We start from the raw sequence: 18,010 nt of genomic DNA on the forward strand, positions 1-18,010 counted from the left end.
TTAATTTACAATATAAAACAGCAAATCCATTAACAACATAGCTGATCTAGTATTTTTTTGGAATTGTCTGTTTCAGCATCATAGTGCTGAAACAGACACTGAGTGACACTGAGTGCTTATTATGTAGGGAAAAGTAAATATGTACGAGAGAGTAATTTCATAGCCATAGTTTCAAATTATAAATAGAAAAGATCATAAAAGGATTTAGGATTAAGATAAATATCTCCATAACGTGGATGGTGGTTACACAACACCCAATAACATAGAATAGAAAACTGCTGTTGCATTAGTCTGAATGGGTTGAAAGCATAGGCTGTGTCTTTGGGTCACAATCCGTTGTCACAGCAGGTGTTTGCTTTCAGCTGTCAGTGGCAGAACACAACACACCACACAGCGCGCGCACGCACACACACACACACACACACACACACACACACACACACACACACACACACACACACACACACACACACACACACACAGGTAAATGGCCAAGGACCTGCTGTGACATCACTGTATCGGGGTGGGGCTGCAACATGCCTGAAGCTTCCACCAGTAGAGAGCAGTAATAGTAATGTAATACTGTGACAGTCATCCTTTTTTGTAATGGAGACATTTTACTTGATGTTTAAGTAGATTACATTTTACTGCATACATTCCCATACTTTTACTTGCATTCAAATTGTAAATGTATCTATTGTGGTATTGTTAGGTCAAAGGATCTATTGTGGTATTGTTAGTTCAAAGGATCTGAGGAAACTTTCGGGTTCTGCAAGTTTCTATGTCCATTTGATGTTTAAGTAGATTACATTTTACTGCATACATTCCTATACTTTTACTCACATTCAAATTGTAAATGTATTCTATTGTGGTACTGTTAGTTCAAAGGATCTGAGGAAACTTTCGAGTTCTGCAAGTTTCGGTGTCCATCCCTGTATGGTAATGGGAAGTGAAAGGAACCCAATCACACATGTCAACATATGGTGACAACAAATGGTAAAATTGAGCTTCTTCAACTTCAAAATATATGCATGCATTGAACAGTGTCTCGTCATACTAAGATTTATATCATAGGATATTTTTCTTTTTACATAGGCATTAAAAGACGGTCAGACTGTTTGTTTTATACAACACGCGGCTGAGCTGACACACACTGGTGTCATCTTGTGTTGTTGAAAAGAGGAAGCAGCACTACTGCATCCTCTAGCTGAGTGTCTGCCCTCCCCTTTACCATCTTAAACAGGGATCTTGACAGTCTGAGAGGAGCTTTCAGTTTGTCGCAAGTTTGTCTGTTTCAACAAGGCGGTGTCACCCTGAAGACAAGGAGGCAGAAAAGGATCCTTTGATAATGGTAGGTGAAACTGATGCAATTGCTTGAAAGATTTTGCTTTTCTGTTGAAATGTACTGGATGTGAACTGTCATTCATGCGTATTTGTGTATATATATATATATTTTTTTGACTTTACCATTGCAACACAAGTTGACCATCCCCCGCTCTCTTTCACACAGGAAACTACATTCTGGCAATGTTGCATCAAAAACATTTCCTGCCCTCAATATGTCAGAATAGTGGTATGAATGTTTAATGCCTCCATGCAAGATGGATAGAGACCTTAACATCTGAACAGACCGAGCAGATGTCTCTTACCCCTTTTTGTTTGTGTCTATTTCTGGCCTGTAGACCAATCCACATACCTGTTTTTTTTTCAGAAGCACAGCAGCATCAGGAGATATTTTAACATTTCTTAGACTGACACATTTCGAGTGATATATATATATATATATATTTTTTTTTTTTGCCCCATTTTGCAGTCAAGCTCTCTGGTTGTGTGTGAAGTGGATGAAAGTCTGAAAGCTAAACTGAGTAAGTTTAGATTTCGAAAAGAGACCAACAATGCTGCCATACTAAGTAAGTATCAAATACTAATGGTAAATGTTACAGTTCCTTTCATTATGTCCATTCGTAAGTTGATCAGCACAAATTCATATCCTATACAAATATCAGTGCATCAACATAAAAGAGAACCAAAAGCCTAAATAATTGTTTTTATTTTTTAGTGAAAATAGACATGGTGAAACAGCTTGTTATCCTTGAAGAGGAATATGAGGCAAGTCAAATTTTGTAATTGTTTTATTTATTTACTTTTTTTTTTGGGGCTTGGGGTTGTTCAGCTTGCGTTTAAAGTCACTTAATATCATTTTTGTCTTTTAGGACATCTCACTGGATGAGTTGAGAAATGAACTTCCAGAGCGGCAACCCAGATATCCTTCATAACCTGTCTTATGGATGTGGCAAAATCCTTAAATTCACATGGAAATTATGGGTGTTTTTGCTCTGAAAAAGTGTTTTAATTCCTTGACGGTAGTGCACATTCATTGTCTACAGCTACAAATATGTCCATGCTGATGGAAGGGTGTCTTACCCTCTGTGTTTCATATTCTCCAGTCCAATGGGTAAGTCGTTACAGTATCTTAAATCAAAAGTCATCTTTCTCGTTAAACTAATGTTCTGCTTAATAGAATAACTTAACTGCCGAATGAACAGATGTCTCCTCTTGTCTGAAATCCACTTTATTAAAACGTATTGTAGCGATGAAGGGGGATGAAGATTAAATTGATGTGTTCTGAGGAATGTTTGACTGCTCAAACTACAGAATCCCCTGGGGAAAAGAAAAAAAAAAAGTCCAATTTCATTTGAACAGGATGTAAGCCGGAGCAACAGATGATGTATGCAGGCAGCAAGAATCAACTGGTCCAAGCTGCAGAGCTCACAAAGGTAATTATCTCAATATGATGACCTGTAGTTTATCACAACCGCAGTGGTATTTTGATCACCATATCAAGATGGGACAATTATTAAATGTAGACCAAAGCCTAATTATCTTTAAGTTGGTTGGCAACGTATCCAGCAGGTCATTCCTACTTTTAGATGTGCCATGTGTTTGTTTGGATTCTTCTACCCCATTAGTTAGCAGCTAGCTTAATTATTGATGAGTTAATATCTCTGATTTCTTCACGTTTGTTATATTTATTGACATTTGGATTGTGACACTTTGTGCTTTGCTTCATGAGGTCTTTGAAACGAGGAATGCTGATGACTTGACAGAAGAATGGCTGAAGAACCAGTTGGCATTTTTCCGTTAAATATGCATCTTCAATACTATCAGACTTTTTCTTTGTGAAACATGACCGTGGATTTGAATTTTCCAATTGTTGTCCATGTTATTGCTATTAAATGGTGTACTGTTTGAAAGGAAGTTTCGATTTGTTAGTTTTGCATTAAATCAATCATTTTAGACAATTAGAATTTAGAACAATCCTCTTCTTTGACCAACAATATATGTACTGAGCATTAACTAAACAAATCCATTATTTCACATTTTTTAAATAGAGCACAGACAGTAATGAGCGGTTACATTTATAGGATTACTTAAGAGCAGGTGTCAAACTGCATATTTTGATCCGGCCCGCATTTTAATTTAGGTTCACAATCTATTTTGGCCCGCGTAGTTGTGCGCCAAACCAAAAAGACGGGAAACAGTTTTTCAAACTGCAATTACTCCACACACAAAGCACAATTTGAAACTCAGACGTTCCCACACAGCCTGTGAAACAGGTTGTTGTTAGTCAGGTAGCCTACAGAATGCATTGTTTTGCTAAATTCTATGATGGCTAAGGAACTTTTTTTGCTGAATTGTTTTAGGGCTTTATGTGGACCAAATAGGCTACATGAGACATACAATACAGTAGGGCTGAACGATTCATCGCAATAATATCGCGATGTTAAAACGCGATTTCCTAATCGCAAAAGGCTGCGATTTGGTCATGTGACTCGCGAGAGCAAATTAGTCTGCACTCCGCAGAGAAAGCATTTATTGCTCGTCTTTGTTGAATAATACAGACTCGAAGACAAAGAGCTTAAAAAATAATCGCATATTAAATCGCAATATTGGTGAAAAAAGAAAATCGCAATTAGATTATTTTCCAAAATTGTTCAACCCTACAATACAGTCAAAAATATTTTACTTTTTTCAACTACATAAAAGCATGTCAACAAACTTTACATGTCTGGCCCTTGATGTTATTCTCTTTTTCCAGTGTGGCCCTTAGTGAAAATGAGTTTAACACCCCCTAAATCCATTAATGAGGGAAAAACAACCGTTTCTTACAAAATGTCACCTGCATTTTATTATCAGTTTCAAAGCCTTAACACAATGACAAATCAAAAGCAGAGAAAACAAAGACATTTTTACATGATCCTGTACGGAATATCTGACAGACAAAAAACAGAGTGCAAGACAAATCTACAATTAAAAACTGGATTGAAGAGAATTCCCCCGGTCCAAAACCAACGAGCATCTCCATTTGGAAGTAGGATTGGGCATCGGGAACCGATTCCTACTTGGAATCGGTTCAGAAATCACGATTCCAGTAGAATGGTTTCTTTACTGGAATCGGTTAGAGGATTTGGTTTCAAATCCGATCATCGCTTCCCAATTTTATATGCGCAAGTTTTGGTTTCCGAAGCGGCCAGGCGCTTGTTGTGTTGTGGCCTTGGAGCACAGTAACAACTAGCGCTCTAGTGTGGCTTTATTTTACATTTGAAAAAGTGCTGTAAAACCGCAACCCACCACTGATCCAAAATAAAACTTGCCTCTTATTTGTGAAAAATAGGCATGTGACCCGTTTCAACTCCACCCCTCAAAAGAATCAGAATTCAAATCAGAATTGTTAATATCCAAAACGATGCCCAACCCTATTTGTAATCAGAAGAAACTACATCCCCAGACTGCGCTAACATTAGGGTCAGTGACCGGGCAACGCGGCCATGTTTGGAGCTGAACACGGAGGTAAGAAAAGGTGGCCGTCACCTTGCCGTCTTCCGGACCACAGGTCTTATTCACTGTCACTGGCATCACTGGAATCCGAGCCTCGCTCGCTTCCACTCCCGCTGTGAGCCCGGGTCTCCGAGTGCTCGCTGCTGCGGTCGCTGTGTGCTGGAGAGGCGCTGCGACTCCTGCTGCCTCCTCGGTTCCCTCCGTCGTCGTCGCTCCCGCTGCCCTCCTCGCCGCTGCTCCTGGCCGAGTTCTTGTTGTTCTCGTTCTCCTCGTTGTCGTCGCTGTCGTCGTCACTGCCGAAGATCTCTTCCTCGTCTCGCATTTCCCTCGTCCTCTCCTCGCCGCTCTCACTTCCGCTGCCGCTTGCCTTCCTCCTCCGCTTCTCTCGGTCCTCATCCTCTTCGTCCTCCTCTCCCCTTGGTTCCGGCTCTTCATCTTCCCTCTCAGATTCACTACCAGAGTTCTCTGCCTCACTGCCGCTGCCCTTCTCTTTCTCGTCACCTGGAGGAAACAATTCAAATATCACACACAGAGAAATAGAAAAGAATTAAAAAGCTGTCGTCGACGCACCACTACTACTCCGTTGCAGCAGGTAGCCAAAAAAGAAAAAAAAAAATGATGAGAATTGCACCGGTAGAAAATAAAAGAAAACTGACCCGAGTCCTGCAAGTCCTTATCCATGTCTTCCTCTTCATCTTCTGGCTCATGGTTCTCCAGCTGAGCTTTACGAGCTTCCTGAGAATCACAATAAAAAAAAGGGAATGAGTCATCAGTACACTTCTACTGTTCAAGAACCAAAGCTGTATACAGTGCTCAGCATAAGTAATACACTCATGCTAAAGTTGACTAAAAATAGGAATAAAAGATGGATCTTAATGCCTTTATTAAAAAAATTTAAAAAATTATAAATACATACATACATAAATAAATGTTCTTCCTTAAAATACAGGGGGCATAAGTAAGTATACCCCTATGTTAAATTCCCATAGAGGCAGGCAGATTTTTATTTTTAAAGGCCAGTTATTTCATGGATCCAGGATACTATGCATCCTGATCAAGTTCCCTTGGCCTCTCGAATTAAAATAGCCCCCCATCATCACATACCCTTCACCATACCAAGAGATTGGCATGGGGTACTTTCAATAAGATCATCTCTCAATGCAAATCAAAATTAGGCTAACTGAAATAAAACCATGTATGTATGTATGTATGTATGTATGTATGTATGTATGTATGTATATATATATATATATATATATATATATATATATATATATATATATAAAATGTTGAATTCCTAACTGAACGTAATCAATATTACATCTGTATTCGATGATAAATATGATTTCCTAAACGTCTGTGGTTTTTAAATACATATGGAGGTATTGAAATGAACAGTAACTTTAGTTAAAAAAAAGAAAATAATGATTACAAGTGCTGTCCAATAAGTGGTGCAAATGCCTTAAAAAAGGAAAGTAAACCGTGTTCAGTCTAACATGAAGAAGAAGAAAAAAAAGAAAGAAAAAAAATAGAGGAAAAGTAAAATGTACACTCACCTGGGCTTCGAGTTCCTTCTCGTTCATGTCTCTGTGCTTACACACCAGCACAGCGTTTGTGGTTGACTGTGCTCCAGCCTTGGCTCTCCTCTTGCTCAAACGCACCCTGCGGGGCAGAAGAAAGGCGGTCAGAGGACAAGGGCAAACAGATTCCCATGAAAGCCCCATGTATCATGGATGGTGGTGCGGTTTGTCTTGCGCATCAGCAATTTACATCAAACATTCTACAGCAGAACTATTTACACTTGTGCTTGATAGAAGCACACCAGCTGCAATTCTTCCTGTACAAAGCACATCTCCCTTTATTCATGTTGAGGCGCAACAACAAACGGTTACCTTGTCTCGAGCTCATTGTAGTAAACACCATCTCCATCCCTGAAGATGAAGAAGTAGTTCTCTTCATAGCCCTTGCTGGCTTTGTTCTTGACATTCCAGTTGTACTCCCTGGCGATCTTGTAATCATACCTGTAACACAGAAAACAAAATGCATTACTACTTCCGGGTATACAAAGCAAAGCAACTAGGTGATTTTTAAATGCGTGATTTTCTTAATGTAATATTGTTGTACGTACAGATCCTCAGGCATATAATCCATCCCCTCATCGCAGTCTCTCTTGCGCTTGCGAATGGTTTCTTCATGGGGCAGGAAGTAGGCCACAAACTGATTTCCCTCCTCATCCATCATACCTCTGTATTGAAGAGACATGACATGTGAATTAGTGTTTATGCAAAATGTTTACCGTTTAAACACTCATCTACGCAACCGATATTTTGCAGATACCTGATCATGGCCTGAGACATCATTTCCACTCCCGCTGGTCCCGATATGTCTTTAGGTGCAGGATCAGAGTCAAAGATGACCTGAGCACATGGGTTGATCCACATCTGGAGAAAGAGAAAAACATACACACAAAATATTATTACATAAATCTGTAAAGTGCCAGTTTGTCAGTTAAAGTATCTTAAACTGACAAACTTATTGCAAAGTGTTTGTTAAGTCTTTATCCCTCCCTGCACCTCTCCTACTACAGTGCATGTGGCATGTCATTTGAAATAGTCGATCACATTAATTTGTTATTGATTAAACTAATGCTGGTTGCACTGCGTAGTGTGAGTCACAGTGTGGCAGCAATTAAACATTTTACTACCCAGGGGCAATATTTGACTCCACACTCCGTTACCTGGCTGCGAGTTTCCGTTTTGATTTCAAAAGTAATCATGACCTGTCAGATCTAAGTATTATTATGTTTTTGGTTAAGTTATTTAACATAATTCTTTTTATTTATTATTTTGGAACAAACGAGGGTCTCTGTTTAAGAACGCCGGCTCGCAGCTGCAGGTTCTGCTGCTTCAGAGCACCGCAACTCCTATATCTATAACCTCCAGTTTAACTGCCACAAGTTGTTCTTGTGATTAAAATCTCATTGAGGAAAAACACGCTGTATTTTTGTATTTTCATTGCATTTTTTAATTTATAAAAAGTTAAATAAATAATGAATTTTAATATGAAAATATTAATGATTAATCAATAGTCGATCGTTAATTCTCCCGACGATTGACGAAGAAAATGTAATCGAATGCCCATCCCTACTCTAAACGTCAATAAACTTGAGTGTAATTATAGCTCACCTTGAAGTCGGGGAACACGGGTAGAACCTCCACAGGAGTAACTCTGGGTTTACTGTAGTGCTGTGAAATCTGGAGAGAAACAAGTTTACAAACCACAACACAAAGACAACTCCCCATTAGAAACAGTCCTCTACTGCACAGAGCAGCTCCACAGCAATAGCTGAAGAAAACTACTAGAACAACTGTACTGTCCATTTGACTCTTTATGTGGCTTGAAATATAATAATACAAAAGGCTGTTAAACAACTAATTCACCAACTCACTGATTTCTGTGCATCCTCAAAGGTTTTCTCAATAGCAGAAATCTGGCTGTCTCTGTCCTTGTAGATTTCTTCTTCTGTAAACTGCTGTTTGACAGATACACCGATCCTAAACACAAAACATGTCTCGGTTATACACGCACACACACACACACACAAAACCATATGCCGTTAGATAATTGTGTTAGCCTGGCAAAGCCCTGACGGACTTCCGACAAATTTGAGATTTGCTCTGCAAATCAGTCTGGCCAAGAGCCCATTTCCAATTTTTCCAAACCGAGGCACCAATCACAACCGATGACGATACACGATGACGATAGCACAGCGACGGCGAGCAGCTTTTTGTTTACATTCAACATGACGGCCACCGAAGCGCAGCAAGCCGTTGATGCCGCTGTCGCTGCTATGTCAGCCGGATTGTTGGTCTGATTGGTTGAAGAACTATCCAATTGCGCCCAGAGGCATTTGAGCGGCGTCCATTGGCGACGCCCCTTTGGAAATGGGCTGTGAATAAATCTTTCCCAGACCGACTCTCAGTTACAACTGAGAAGGGTCTGGTGTCAACCAGGCTATAATTGAGTGGGAAAGTGAACACATTTAGCAAACTTACTTGACTTCCACTTTCTCGTTGGAAACTCCGTATCTGTTGAACTCTGTAGAAATATATTCTGTCTTTCTCATCCACGGGACCACTTTGGCATGCTGCTGTGACCTTATAGGGAAGAATAAAATGTTTACAAAAAAAAAAAATCTCCACATGGATCTATAACAACATAAAGCTGCCTTTTTAGCAGCCTTACCTCTTGGAGCTGGATGGAGCCTGGATGTCTTCTTCCAACAGTTTTTCATCAGCGGGATCCAACAGTACTGACAATATAAAAGAGTGGTTCAGTCTACACAGAGATTTGCTAAAGCACGGTAGTCTTTCGAAAAAGAAAAAGAAGAATAGGATATGACATGTAACAACTACTGGAGACTTACTACTGGGGTCTATGCGGTAGGTGTCTGGGTTGATGAGATCAATGGTGACCCCGAGGTCCGGCTCAGTCAGGAGCTCATGCTTGTGTTGCTTCTCTAGAGAAGTGGCTTTATACTGTACAAACCTGCCACAACAGAAAAACAAATGTCAAGCTGTGCCAATGTTCATCACAGTGTTGGGTCCTCCATGCATAGAGAGGCTGGATGTTTACCTGTGCTGATCAAATGGATATGTGATGAATTTGGGGTCAAAAGGGATGTCAGGCAGGCTGTTGCAGTACTTCACTCGACAGACCACCCCTGACCTGCCACGGGCACAAAAGTACAGGACATACACAGTTTGGATTACGCGGACACTTTTACATACCGTAGTGCTACTTTTAAAGAAGCACACTTAAAATGACTGTACATAGCTATAAATACTTAAAAGTTCTAAACTACTTACCTCTCTGGGACAGTTCTATGAGAGGATGGCCTACTGGAAGAGAAAACAAGACATTTGTCAGATTATCTCTCATTAACTAATGCTACAGTGTGACAGACATTTCTCAGTGAAAGGACATTGATATTGTCCTGCCTTACTTACTCTTCAACATTTCCTTATGCTTGAGTGGATAGATGGACGTTTTTATTTTATTTTACAACACCACTGTGGAAACCACTTATTTCTAAAAGGTATTAACGTTAGACCACTGAAGAACATCACATGTATCGTTGTTCCCTTTGTGAGAATGCTCTTCATTTACGTTACTGAATTCAACCCTAAAGTCAAGTCTCTAAATACTTCTCATGATCTTATTCTTGTAACATTAGTGAACGTAGTGTAAATGTTACTGACAATAACTAATTCAAAATGATGTTTACTTATATGACGTTGACATGTATTAATGTTAGGCAAATAACCTTAGTACCTAACGTAGCTAACGCTAAAGCTTTACCACCTGTATAGCTAATACTTTCACGTTAGCTAGCTAGTTAATGCAATCCAATAACGTTAATGTTATGCATAGCTTTAACGTTGCCAAGTAACGTCACGTTACTGTTAGCATTAGGACTGTTACACCTTAACACAATGTTAGCAAATGGATTTGCATCTAAAGGTTATAAGAAATCACTACGACTGACTGGACATACCAAATTCACTTAGCTAGCTAAATAAGTTCGTTAATTGCCGCTAAATAAGTTATCTTAGCAAGCGGGTTAGCATAAGTTATCTTGACGCTAGCTTGCTTGTTTAGCTACAGTTAACGTTAGCTGGCTAACTAGCTAGCATTGTTAGCTAATGTTGTACACAACTGACAAGCGAGCCACCTAATACGTTGACTTGTAGCTGCTTTCGCATTAACTCAATAGCATTAACATAACTTAACATAAATTGCCCAGGTAGTTTAACAACCTTGTAAAACCTTCAGTTTAACGTTACCTGTGGCCGTCTTCTCGTTGAGATTGAGTCTGAATCGTTGGAGCCATGTTTACGACAAACTGCTCACAACTTAAAAACAAAGTTATTTGTTTGCACAAACTATCAACAAAAATACGTCCGATGACAAACCAAATCTTTCACCTAAGTAACAGTACATCCAACTATTAAATCTAACTTTATTCAAAATGTGTACGGCATTTTTATTTCGACCCGGGAAGATATGATGATGACCCGGTAGTGTATCGAGCTCCTCAGCTCTGAGGAGGATTTGCATTGCTTTATTGTGAGCGACCCCTACTGCACTGGCATGCGATGTATTAAGGTTGTATAAATGTATACGCAGCAAAAACTTGCACTTAAAAATACTTCCATTTATTTAGCTAGCATATTGATACAAAACAACATTGACAGTCTTCGTCTCAGTTACAAAATGAGACCAAAATTCAATCTGCTGGTTTTGTTCAAAAGCAACCCCTTTAATTGACAGAGGGAATACAAAAATGTATTGGCAGACCATGTACTCTCACAGGCTTGCAAAGAGCTGTATATTTTAAAAGTATAATTTCACTTTCAGTTCATTCACTTAATATAACATGGACATATTGCTTTGAGAGAGGCTTCCTACTATGGGATATACTCTCCAGTATATTTTCCTGTCTCACACACACACACACACACACACACACACACACACACACACACACACACACACACACACACACACACACACACACACACACACACACACACACACACACACACACACACACACACACACACACACACACACACACACACAGCGCCTTTCTGAAAAAAATCTTACACACAAGGTCCACTTCCAAGGCTTTTGGTCCCATCATGTGATCTTCAACAGCAGATAGAGCTTTTGCAATTCATATCGGGATATGATAACTGAGCAAAATCCATCCACAGATAAAGAGCACAAGATGTGGTTGAAGTGGACAAAGTATTTCCAAGGTTTATAATAAACCTTTAAGCTCAAATAATATTGTTCCTTTTGCAGTTATTTACTGTAGGTGACACTTCTGAGTGTAAAAAAAATATAAATGATGAACTCTTCATTTTGTGTTCAGACTTGTATCTAACCACAAGTACATGGCTCCACCACCCCCGATATTCAAAGCTAGCTTAGCTCCTTGTTGAAGGTTGTGGCATCAAACATACACCACAACATCAGACAATTGTTAATAACAGTCATACCTAATCGTTAATAACATCCATACACCTCATTTATAACAGATGTAGTGCACTCTGATATTTAAAACACAAATATAGCTGCAGACAGCAACAACTGTAGTTTCATAGAACGGTGGTATGATCAAAACAGCATCTCAGCGCAACTCTCAAAATGCACTTAAAATAAAGGCCGACCAAACCAAGCATTTTCTGCCACATTCATTCTGCTTCTCCAAAATCTGAAAGAGAAAATATAAATGTTACATTGGTGGGTGCGACACACATCAATCACTGAGATGTTGCGCCTTCATTCACGCAGCAAGTTTCCACCACCAATAATAAAAGTGGGCCTACATTTACATTTGTTAACAAGAACTGTGCACAACAGTGTGCCAGGCAGGCAGTGCAAAGGAAAAACTGCTTTCGGTCATATGTTCGTCACATAACTGCCACAGCCCCTCTATTGAGAGTCCTTTCAGTGGAGTACTTGATCTTCTCACGTCTCAGGTCTGCATCTCCGTCTGCATATGGGTATCGACTCTGCGGAGAGAGACACGAGATTAATCCTCGCACACAGATACACACGGATCATGTTTCAAATTCTTACAAACTTAATCAATCAGGATAAAAATAAAGATCTTGCCTGCTCAACATGTATATCATTTGTCCAGGATCATCTGCAAATACCCTGTAACATCGAAAGAATAGTTCTATTAAAACAGAATTTTCACTAACCCATGAATCGAGTACACACAACACTGATTCCATAACGGACATTGCCCATTAGGTCTCAAGTGTTTTTCCATCCATGGGTTCAGGAAGGGCTTGAGTACTCTTGAGGTCTAAATTTGGGTCCCATCAAGAAAATGGAGACGGCGTTTTAACTTTCAACACATGTCATTCTACCTTCTCTTCTCTCCATCTACTTACACGTTAGTTGACATAGAAGTGTTGGTGGGCGAAACAAAGTTATACATCTGGGGCCTGTACCCCAAAGCATGTTCAACTTAATCTGGCTCTCTTTTGTGTTACATGAGCCTACCATTGGTAATAATAACTGGGGTCACAAAGCTCTAGCACTAGCTCAGTTACCTGTAACATAATTAAAGTACTTCATATGAAATAAAGTATAATAGTAATATAATTGCAGGAAGATTTGATTAAACAACAGCAAAAAGTGATATTGGATTAGGTGAAATGTATACATTATAATTAATCACATAACTAGAATAAAAGAAGCTGTAAATACTAGAAATCATTTCAGAATATTGAAAGTAAGGCTAGGGGTATGAAAAAGTGTGGAGCTTTCTACTTTAGTATAGAGTATCTTTTGCTTTACTATATAATATTACACTATTTTGAATATATGACGCACATACAAATGTTAACCACAGAATAGGGCTGCACGATATGAGGAAAATATCTTATTGCGATTATTTTTGACTGATATTGCGATTGCAATATGATTCACGATATTGAAGGGAATGATCATGTTTGTATCATTATTCTCATTTTCATTTGACTAATATTAAATCTTAAAAATTAAAATGATTATAGTGTGATTTTTGCAAAGATCTGTACCAAACAAAAGATGTTTTCTTTAGTCTGTAGGATAGGATTTGTAGGGCGGGACGTCTCTGCAACATCACAATGCTGCATTCAGAATGGTTTGACATATATTTTGCCTTTAACAAATATTGCGCCCCTCTGCGATTTGGATATTGCACTAGTCCATATTGCGATTTGGATAAAATTGCGATTAATTGTGCAGCCCTACAACAGAAACCCATCTCTTACTCATCTCCCCAGTGGTAAAACGCTCGGTCCTGGTAGAACATGGACAGAAACAGCCAAACACTTATTGTCTCGACCCAGAAGATAACGAACAGGAACCATAGCGACGACAGCAGGACTTCACACAACATCCTGGAGCTCTGTGAGGACAACAGACATACAGTAGAAATACTGTAAGTGATGCCTTTTGGAATTATGATCCTATGTATACTGTGACTATAAAAAGTATTCACGTCTCCTGACTTTTTCATGTGTTAATCTTTGCATATCTGTCTACTGTCAGGGATTTTCCCATACCATTTATACTGTTTATACCCTAACCTTTTTACAGATGCATATATATATACATTCAAAAATGAAATATTGTAAATAATATCAGGTTTCGTACGCATCGTGCATATGGCAAAGTCAACATACAATCTTAGTGTTGTTGCTTTTACATTATTACAGCACATTACATTCATCATCATTATTCTTATACTCCAATTGTTTTTTGCTAATCCACCCTATACGTTTAGTAAATGAAATCTACAATATGTCATAAAATGCTGCTATAGGTCGTATTTGGATAACTAAAATTACACAAAACATACTGTAAATGTTCATATTGTATTATATAACATAATGAAGTTGGGCATATATAATGTGAGCCAAAACAAGCAATTATATACACTGATGTTGACAATTTTTCTCTTTTTATTTGGCTGACAAAGTAAAGTCAGGAAATTAGTGTCGACTATTCATTTATTACATAAGATAGTTATGTAGATAGATAGATAGATAGACAGTTAACGTTAGCTAATGTAATGTCGTGTGCTGTGAATCGTTACCATAGATATCTATCTATCTATCTATCTATCTATCTATCTATCTATCTATCTATATATATATACACACAGGCGCGGATTAATGCACAGGCTTACGTAGGCTGCAGCCTAGGGGCCCCATGTGTGCAGGGGCCCCGGATTGGCCAGACAATGCATTATTATTATAACTTTTTTTTTTTTTTTTTTCGGCCCATAAAAGTGTTAGGCCTAGATTGGCGGCCCATTGTTTTTTTCAATTGACTCTGGGCTGGCCAAAAAACACTTTAGTCAAAAATATCACATAGACTATTTTATATATTACATTAATAAATGGCACTTTTTTGTATTTAATGTGTCAACTCTCGCTGATTCTTGCTTACTCATTACATGGCGTTAGTATTTTTAAGGAGTAGGAGTCGCTATACATATTCAGGGGAGAGCAGACAGGTGGTATTTGAGATCTTATGTGGTGTGGTGGTCTGGGCCAAAATGCCAGGGCCAATTTTTGGTCCCAGTCCGTCCCTGCTGCTACCTATAGCTCGGATCCTGCATGTGAATTCTAAAAAAAATTCTAAAGGCATGATGATTATGCAACAATATGTAGCCTACATGTTGTGCTGCTGTTTCATTATTGTTGTTAATAACCGTGTTATGTGCTGCTGCTGTTGCTGCTGTTTTTATTATTTTTATTTTATTCACAGTTTAGTGTACTGCACAGTGGTTTGTTTCTCAGTAATGATCAGTGGTGGAATGTAACTAAGTGCATGTACTCTAGTACTGTACTTGAGTCCAAATGTTGAGGTACTTGTACTTTACTTGAGTCTTTTCATGCCACTTTCTACTTCTACTCCGCTACATTTCAGAGATAAATCTTGTACTTTTTACTCCACTACATTCATCTGTTACAGCTTTAGTTACTAGTTACTTTACACATTAAGATTTCTGCACACAGAACACATGTAGTTTATAAATCTGATGTTTGATTCTAAAGTAAACTAGCCGACAATATAACGGCTACAAGTCAGCTGAGATGATTAGACCATTAAACACTAGTTGATTGACAATACATTTGTTTGGTTTGTTTAAAAAAAAATTGATTTTTCAACATTCAGTACTTTCACTTTTAATATTTCAAGTACATTTTCCTGATGATACTTACATACTTTTACTTAAGTAACATTTTCAATGCAGGACAGTATGGCATTAGTACTTTTACTTAAGTAAAAAGATCTGAATACTTCTTCCACCACTGGTAATGATGTTGTGATTTTGCCTCAGTAAAACCAGGTGTTCTGCACTGATGCAGATGCTGCAGCCTACCGGTTTGTTTAGAAAGCTAAAAGTGATTACCAGCTTGCTGTTGAACTGTGAATCCAGGGAATTCTGCTGCTTTGCTGTTTAGTTACATTTCCATTTTAACTGTTTTGGTGCTGTGGTGGCAGAGGATAATATCTGGTATTCTTTCCACTTACATCTCTGTTAATGTTAGTTTTATGATGTAGTTTTCTTATTTTACAGCAATGATTAAGGGGGGGTGGGGCTCACACAAAGAGCAGCCTAGGGGCCCCTGACCACCTTCATCCGCCCCTGTCATATATATATATATATATATATATATATATATATATATATATATATATATATATATATATATACGTATTCATATCTATGAATCGTTAACGTTACTATTATTCAAACAGTTGTTGGTCAGTGTCCTCGATGTAGGGAATATAACGTTTCTTTAGAGAATGACGGGTAACTACTAGCTCGGCAGCTAAAGTCGTCATACAAGTAACTGCACTAGCAGCCAGGTATAACGTCAGCTAACGTTACTGGTTTTAAAGCCCCTTGTTTGTGTAACGTTAACTATAGTTTCACTTTGACATTAGCTAACGTTAACGATTACATTCAACTTAAACTTAATTAAATGCATCTCGGACGCAAGGTTAAACAGGAAAAAGTTACACAAGAGGAACCGACTGCTAACGTGAAGTTACAATTTATCACATGTCCGTGTTATTAACAGAGCACAAGGTCAGTACATAAATACGGATTCGTGTTGTAAGACTATTTACTCACTCAAGTAAAAGACCCTTGTAATGGCATTCCCTTCTCCGGCTAGCAAAACTTGTTTACAATGCTCGTCACATATCACGTTGCATGTATTTCCGCTTCTGCGTCCAGTGATCTCATTGGTCGATTGATTCCCAGTGATATCATTGGTTGATTTGATTCGCAAGCGGTCCTCGGTCCTCCTTTACTTCCTTTTCTGCAGTCCCATGGAAGTAGCATCAATATTACATTGCGCATGGCATACAACCTAAAGTTGCACACTTGCGGTACAAAAAAAATAAAAACACAAGGCCAGTTATACTAAAATTACTTTATTACAGCTGATTTCTGTTCAATATCCCTCTGCCAACACAATGGTAAATATAATACAAACAAAATAGTAAATTTGATCCTATTTTTATTCTGTTTAATGTATCTTTTTTACACAATTTAAATCCACTTTTAGTACTTTACCATATCTTCTGTAGTATCTTCATAATCTCTCTGACATTCAATAACAAGTTCCACCATCTATACATTTTAATACAGGTTATGAGTTGTAGTGGTAATGTGCCAAAGAAGAATACTGACATCTTCAAAGAAATGCAATCTCTTTCATAATTTGCCTGTCACCACAACATCTTTTCAAGCCTTTTTACTTTGGCCCCTAGAGCAGAACCAACTTGTTTTTATACATTTCATGCCATCAGCCCACTGATAGGTAAAACCATGGAGATGAGACAACGCAGTGGCATGTGGGCTTGGCGACTCAGGTATGGCACAGTGTTTGACCATAGAAAGGATCGCCATCTTTTGTTGTGTCCGTTTCTCATTCGGTATCCCATAAGCTTTCAGTCAGTAGGACAAAATTTGACATCAAAGTTAGAAAGTCAAAAATAAAATCCAGGTTTGTGGAGAGGTCTCATAACCGACAATGATTGACAACAGTATCCAGACACGCACGCACGCACTATTGACATAAAAGTGAACCAAAGTTAGCGCATACAAACTTAAGGTTGGCATGTAGGTGAGGTTCGATTGGCCTAACATTCAAACTCTTGGCCTTGGCTTTTGACTAAAGGTAAGATTCCGATCATGATAAATACATTCCCCATTTCTTTACCAAATATCAATAAATCAGAAAGGAAATGATAAATAGAACCTGCTGTGTTACAGTAACTGAACTAGTTACTCGGGCATTAAAAAAAAAAAAAAAAGTGTAGAGTTTTGGGACTAAACCATATGTAACTTCATATAATGCATACTTTCAAGGATAGGATATATACACGTGGAAAATTAACATCCCACCTATTTAAGGAAAAAGCAATTTTTGGGTCCTCAAATGTGATAGGCATATATCACATTATGACATTCAGAGCCAGCATCTGAAAAGGTGGCCATGAATCCGAGCGGAATGGGGACAAATGCTCAAACGTGTGCAGGGGGGTGGGGGCATAGGTGGGGGGTGGTGGGGGA

General features: G+C 38.5%; 2 protein-coding genes and 1 long non-coding RNA gene across 3 annotated transcripts; 1 reads left to right on the forward strand and 2 right to left on the reverse strand.

Annotated features, from left to right (window-relative positions):
• The first annotated feature begins 1,224 nt into the window (after positions 1-1,224).
• gmfg (glia maturation factor, gamma) lies at positions 1,225-3,254 on the forward strand. The gene is made up of 7 exons (XM_039824132.1): positions 1,225-1,351; positions 1,814-1,910; positions 2,060-2,109; positions 2,214-2,263; positions 2,373-2,455; positions 2,704-2,777; positions 3,074-3,254. Exons 1-7 carry the CDS (start codon positions 1,349-1,351, stop codon positions 3,143-3,145), a joined length of 429 nt encoding a protein of 142 aa, XP_039680066.1. The 5' UTR covers positions 1,225-1,348; the 3' UTR covers positions 3,146-3,254.
• A 908-nt stretch (positions 3,255-4,162) lies between these two features.
• Positions 4,163-11,385, reverse strand: paf1 (PAF1 homolog, Paf1/RNA polymerase II complex component). The gene is made up of 14 exons (XM_039824142.1): positions 10,686-11,385; positions 9,708-9,740; positions 9,475-9,567; positions 9,266-9,387; positions 9,085-9,151; positions 8,895-8,996; positions 8,288-8,393; positions 8,025-8,093; positions 7,177-7,280; positions 6,968-7,084; positions 6,732-6,860; positions 6,396-6,501; positions 5,496-5,574; positions 4,163-5,340 (listed from the first exon to the last, which is right to left on the reverse strand). The coding sequence occupies exons 1-14, from the start codon at positions 10,730-10,732 to the stop codon at positions 4,898-4,900; spliced, it is 1,617 nt and encodes a 538-aa protein (XP_039680076.1). The 5' UTR covers positions 10,733-11,385; the 3' UTR covers positions 4,163-4,897.
• A 1,140-nt stretch (positions 11,386-12,525) lies between these two features.
• On the reverse strand, positions 12,526-16,666 carry LOC120574085. Its single transcript, XR_005641819.1, has 3 exons — positions 16,562-16,666; positions 13,680-13,816; positions 12,526-12,570 (listed from the first exon to the last, which is right to left on the reverse strand). It is a non-coding gene; the product is annotated as an uncharacterized LOC120574085 (long non-coding RNA).
• Between the last annotated feature and the right edge of the window lie 1,344 nt (positions 16,667-18,010).

Source organism: Perca fluviatilis, chromosome 2 (assembly GCF_010015445.1).
Source record: "Perca fluviatilis chromosome 2, GENO_Pfluv_1.0, whole genome shotgun sequence".
Lineage (NCBI taxonomy): Eukaryota > Metazoa > Chordata > Actinopteri > Perciformes > Percidae > Perca > Perca fluviatilis.

Excerpts from the sequence above, each read along its gene's own strand:
- paf1 (XM_039824142.1), bottom strand. The coding sequence starts at position 10,732 with ATGGCTCCAACGATTCAGACTCAATCTCAACGAGAAGACGGCCACAG. Across the intron at positions 9,741-10,685 it reads CAACGAGAAGACGGCCACAG|TAGGCCATCCTCTCATAGAA; the intron begins GTAACGTTAAAC and ends TTTCTCTTCCAG. Across the intron at positions 6,502-6,731 it reads TACAATGAGCTCGAGACAAG|GGTGCGTTTGAGCAAGAGGA; the intron begins GTAACCGTTTGT and ends TCTGCCCCGCAG.
- gmfg (XM_039824132.1), top strand. Across the intron at positions 2,456-2,703 it reads CATATTCTCCAGTCCAATGG|GATGTAAGCCGGAGCAACAG; the intron begins GTAAGTCGTTAC and ends TCATTTGAACAG. Across the intron at positions 2,778-3,073 it reads AAGCTGCAGAGCTCACAAAG|GTCTTTGAAACGAGGAATGC; the intron begins GTAATTATCTCA and ends TTGCTTCATGAG.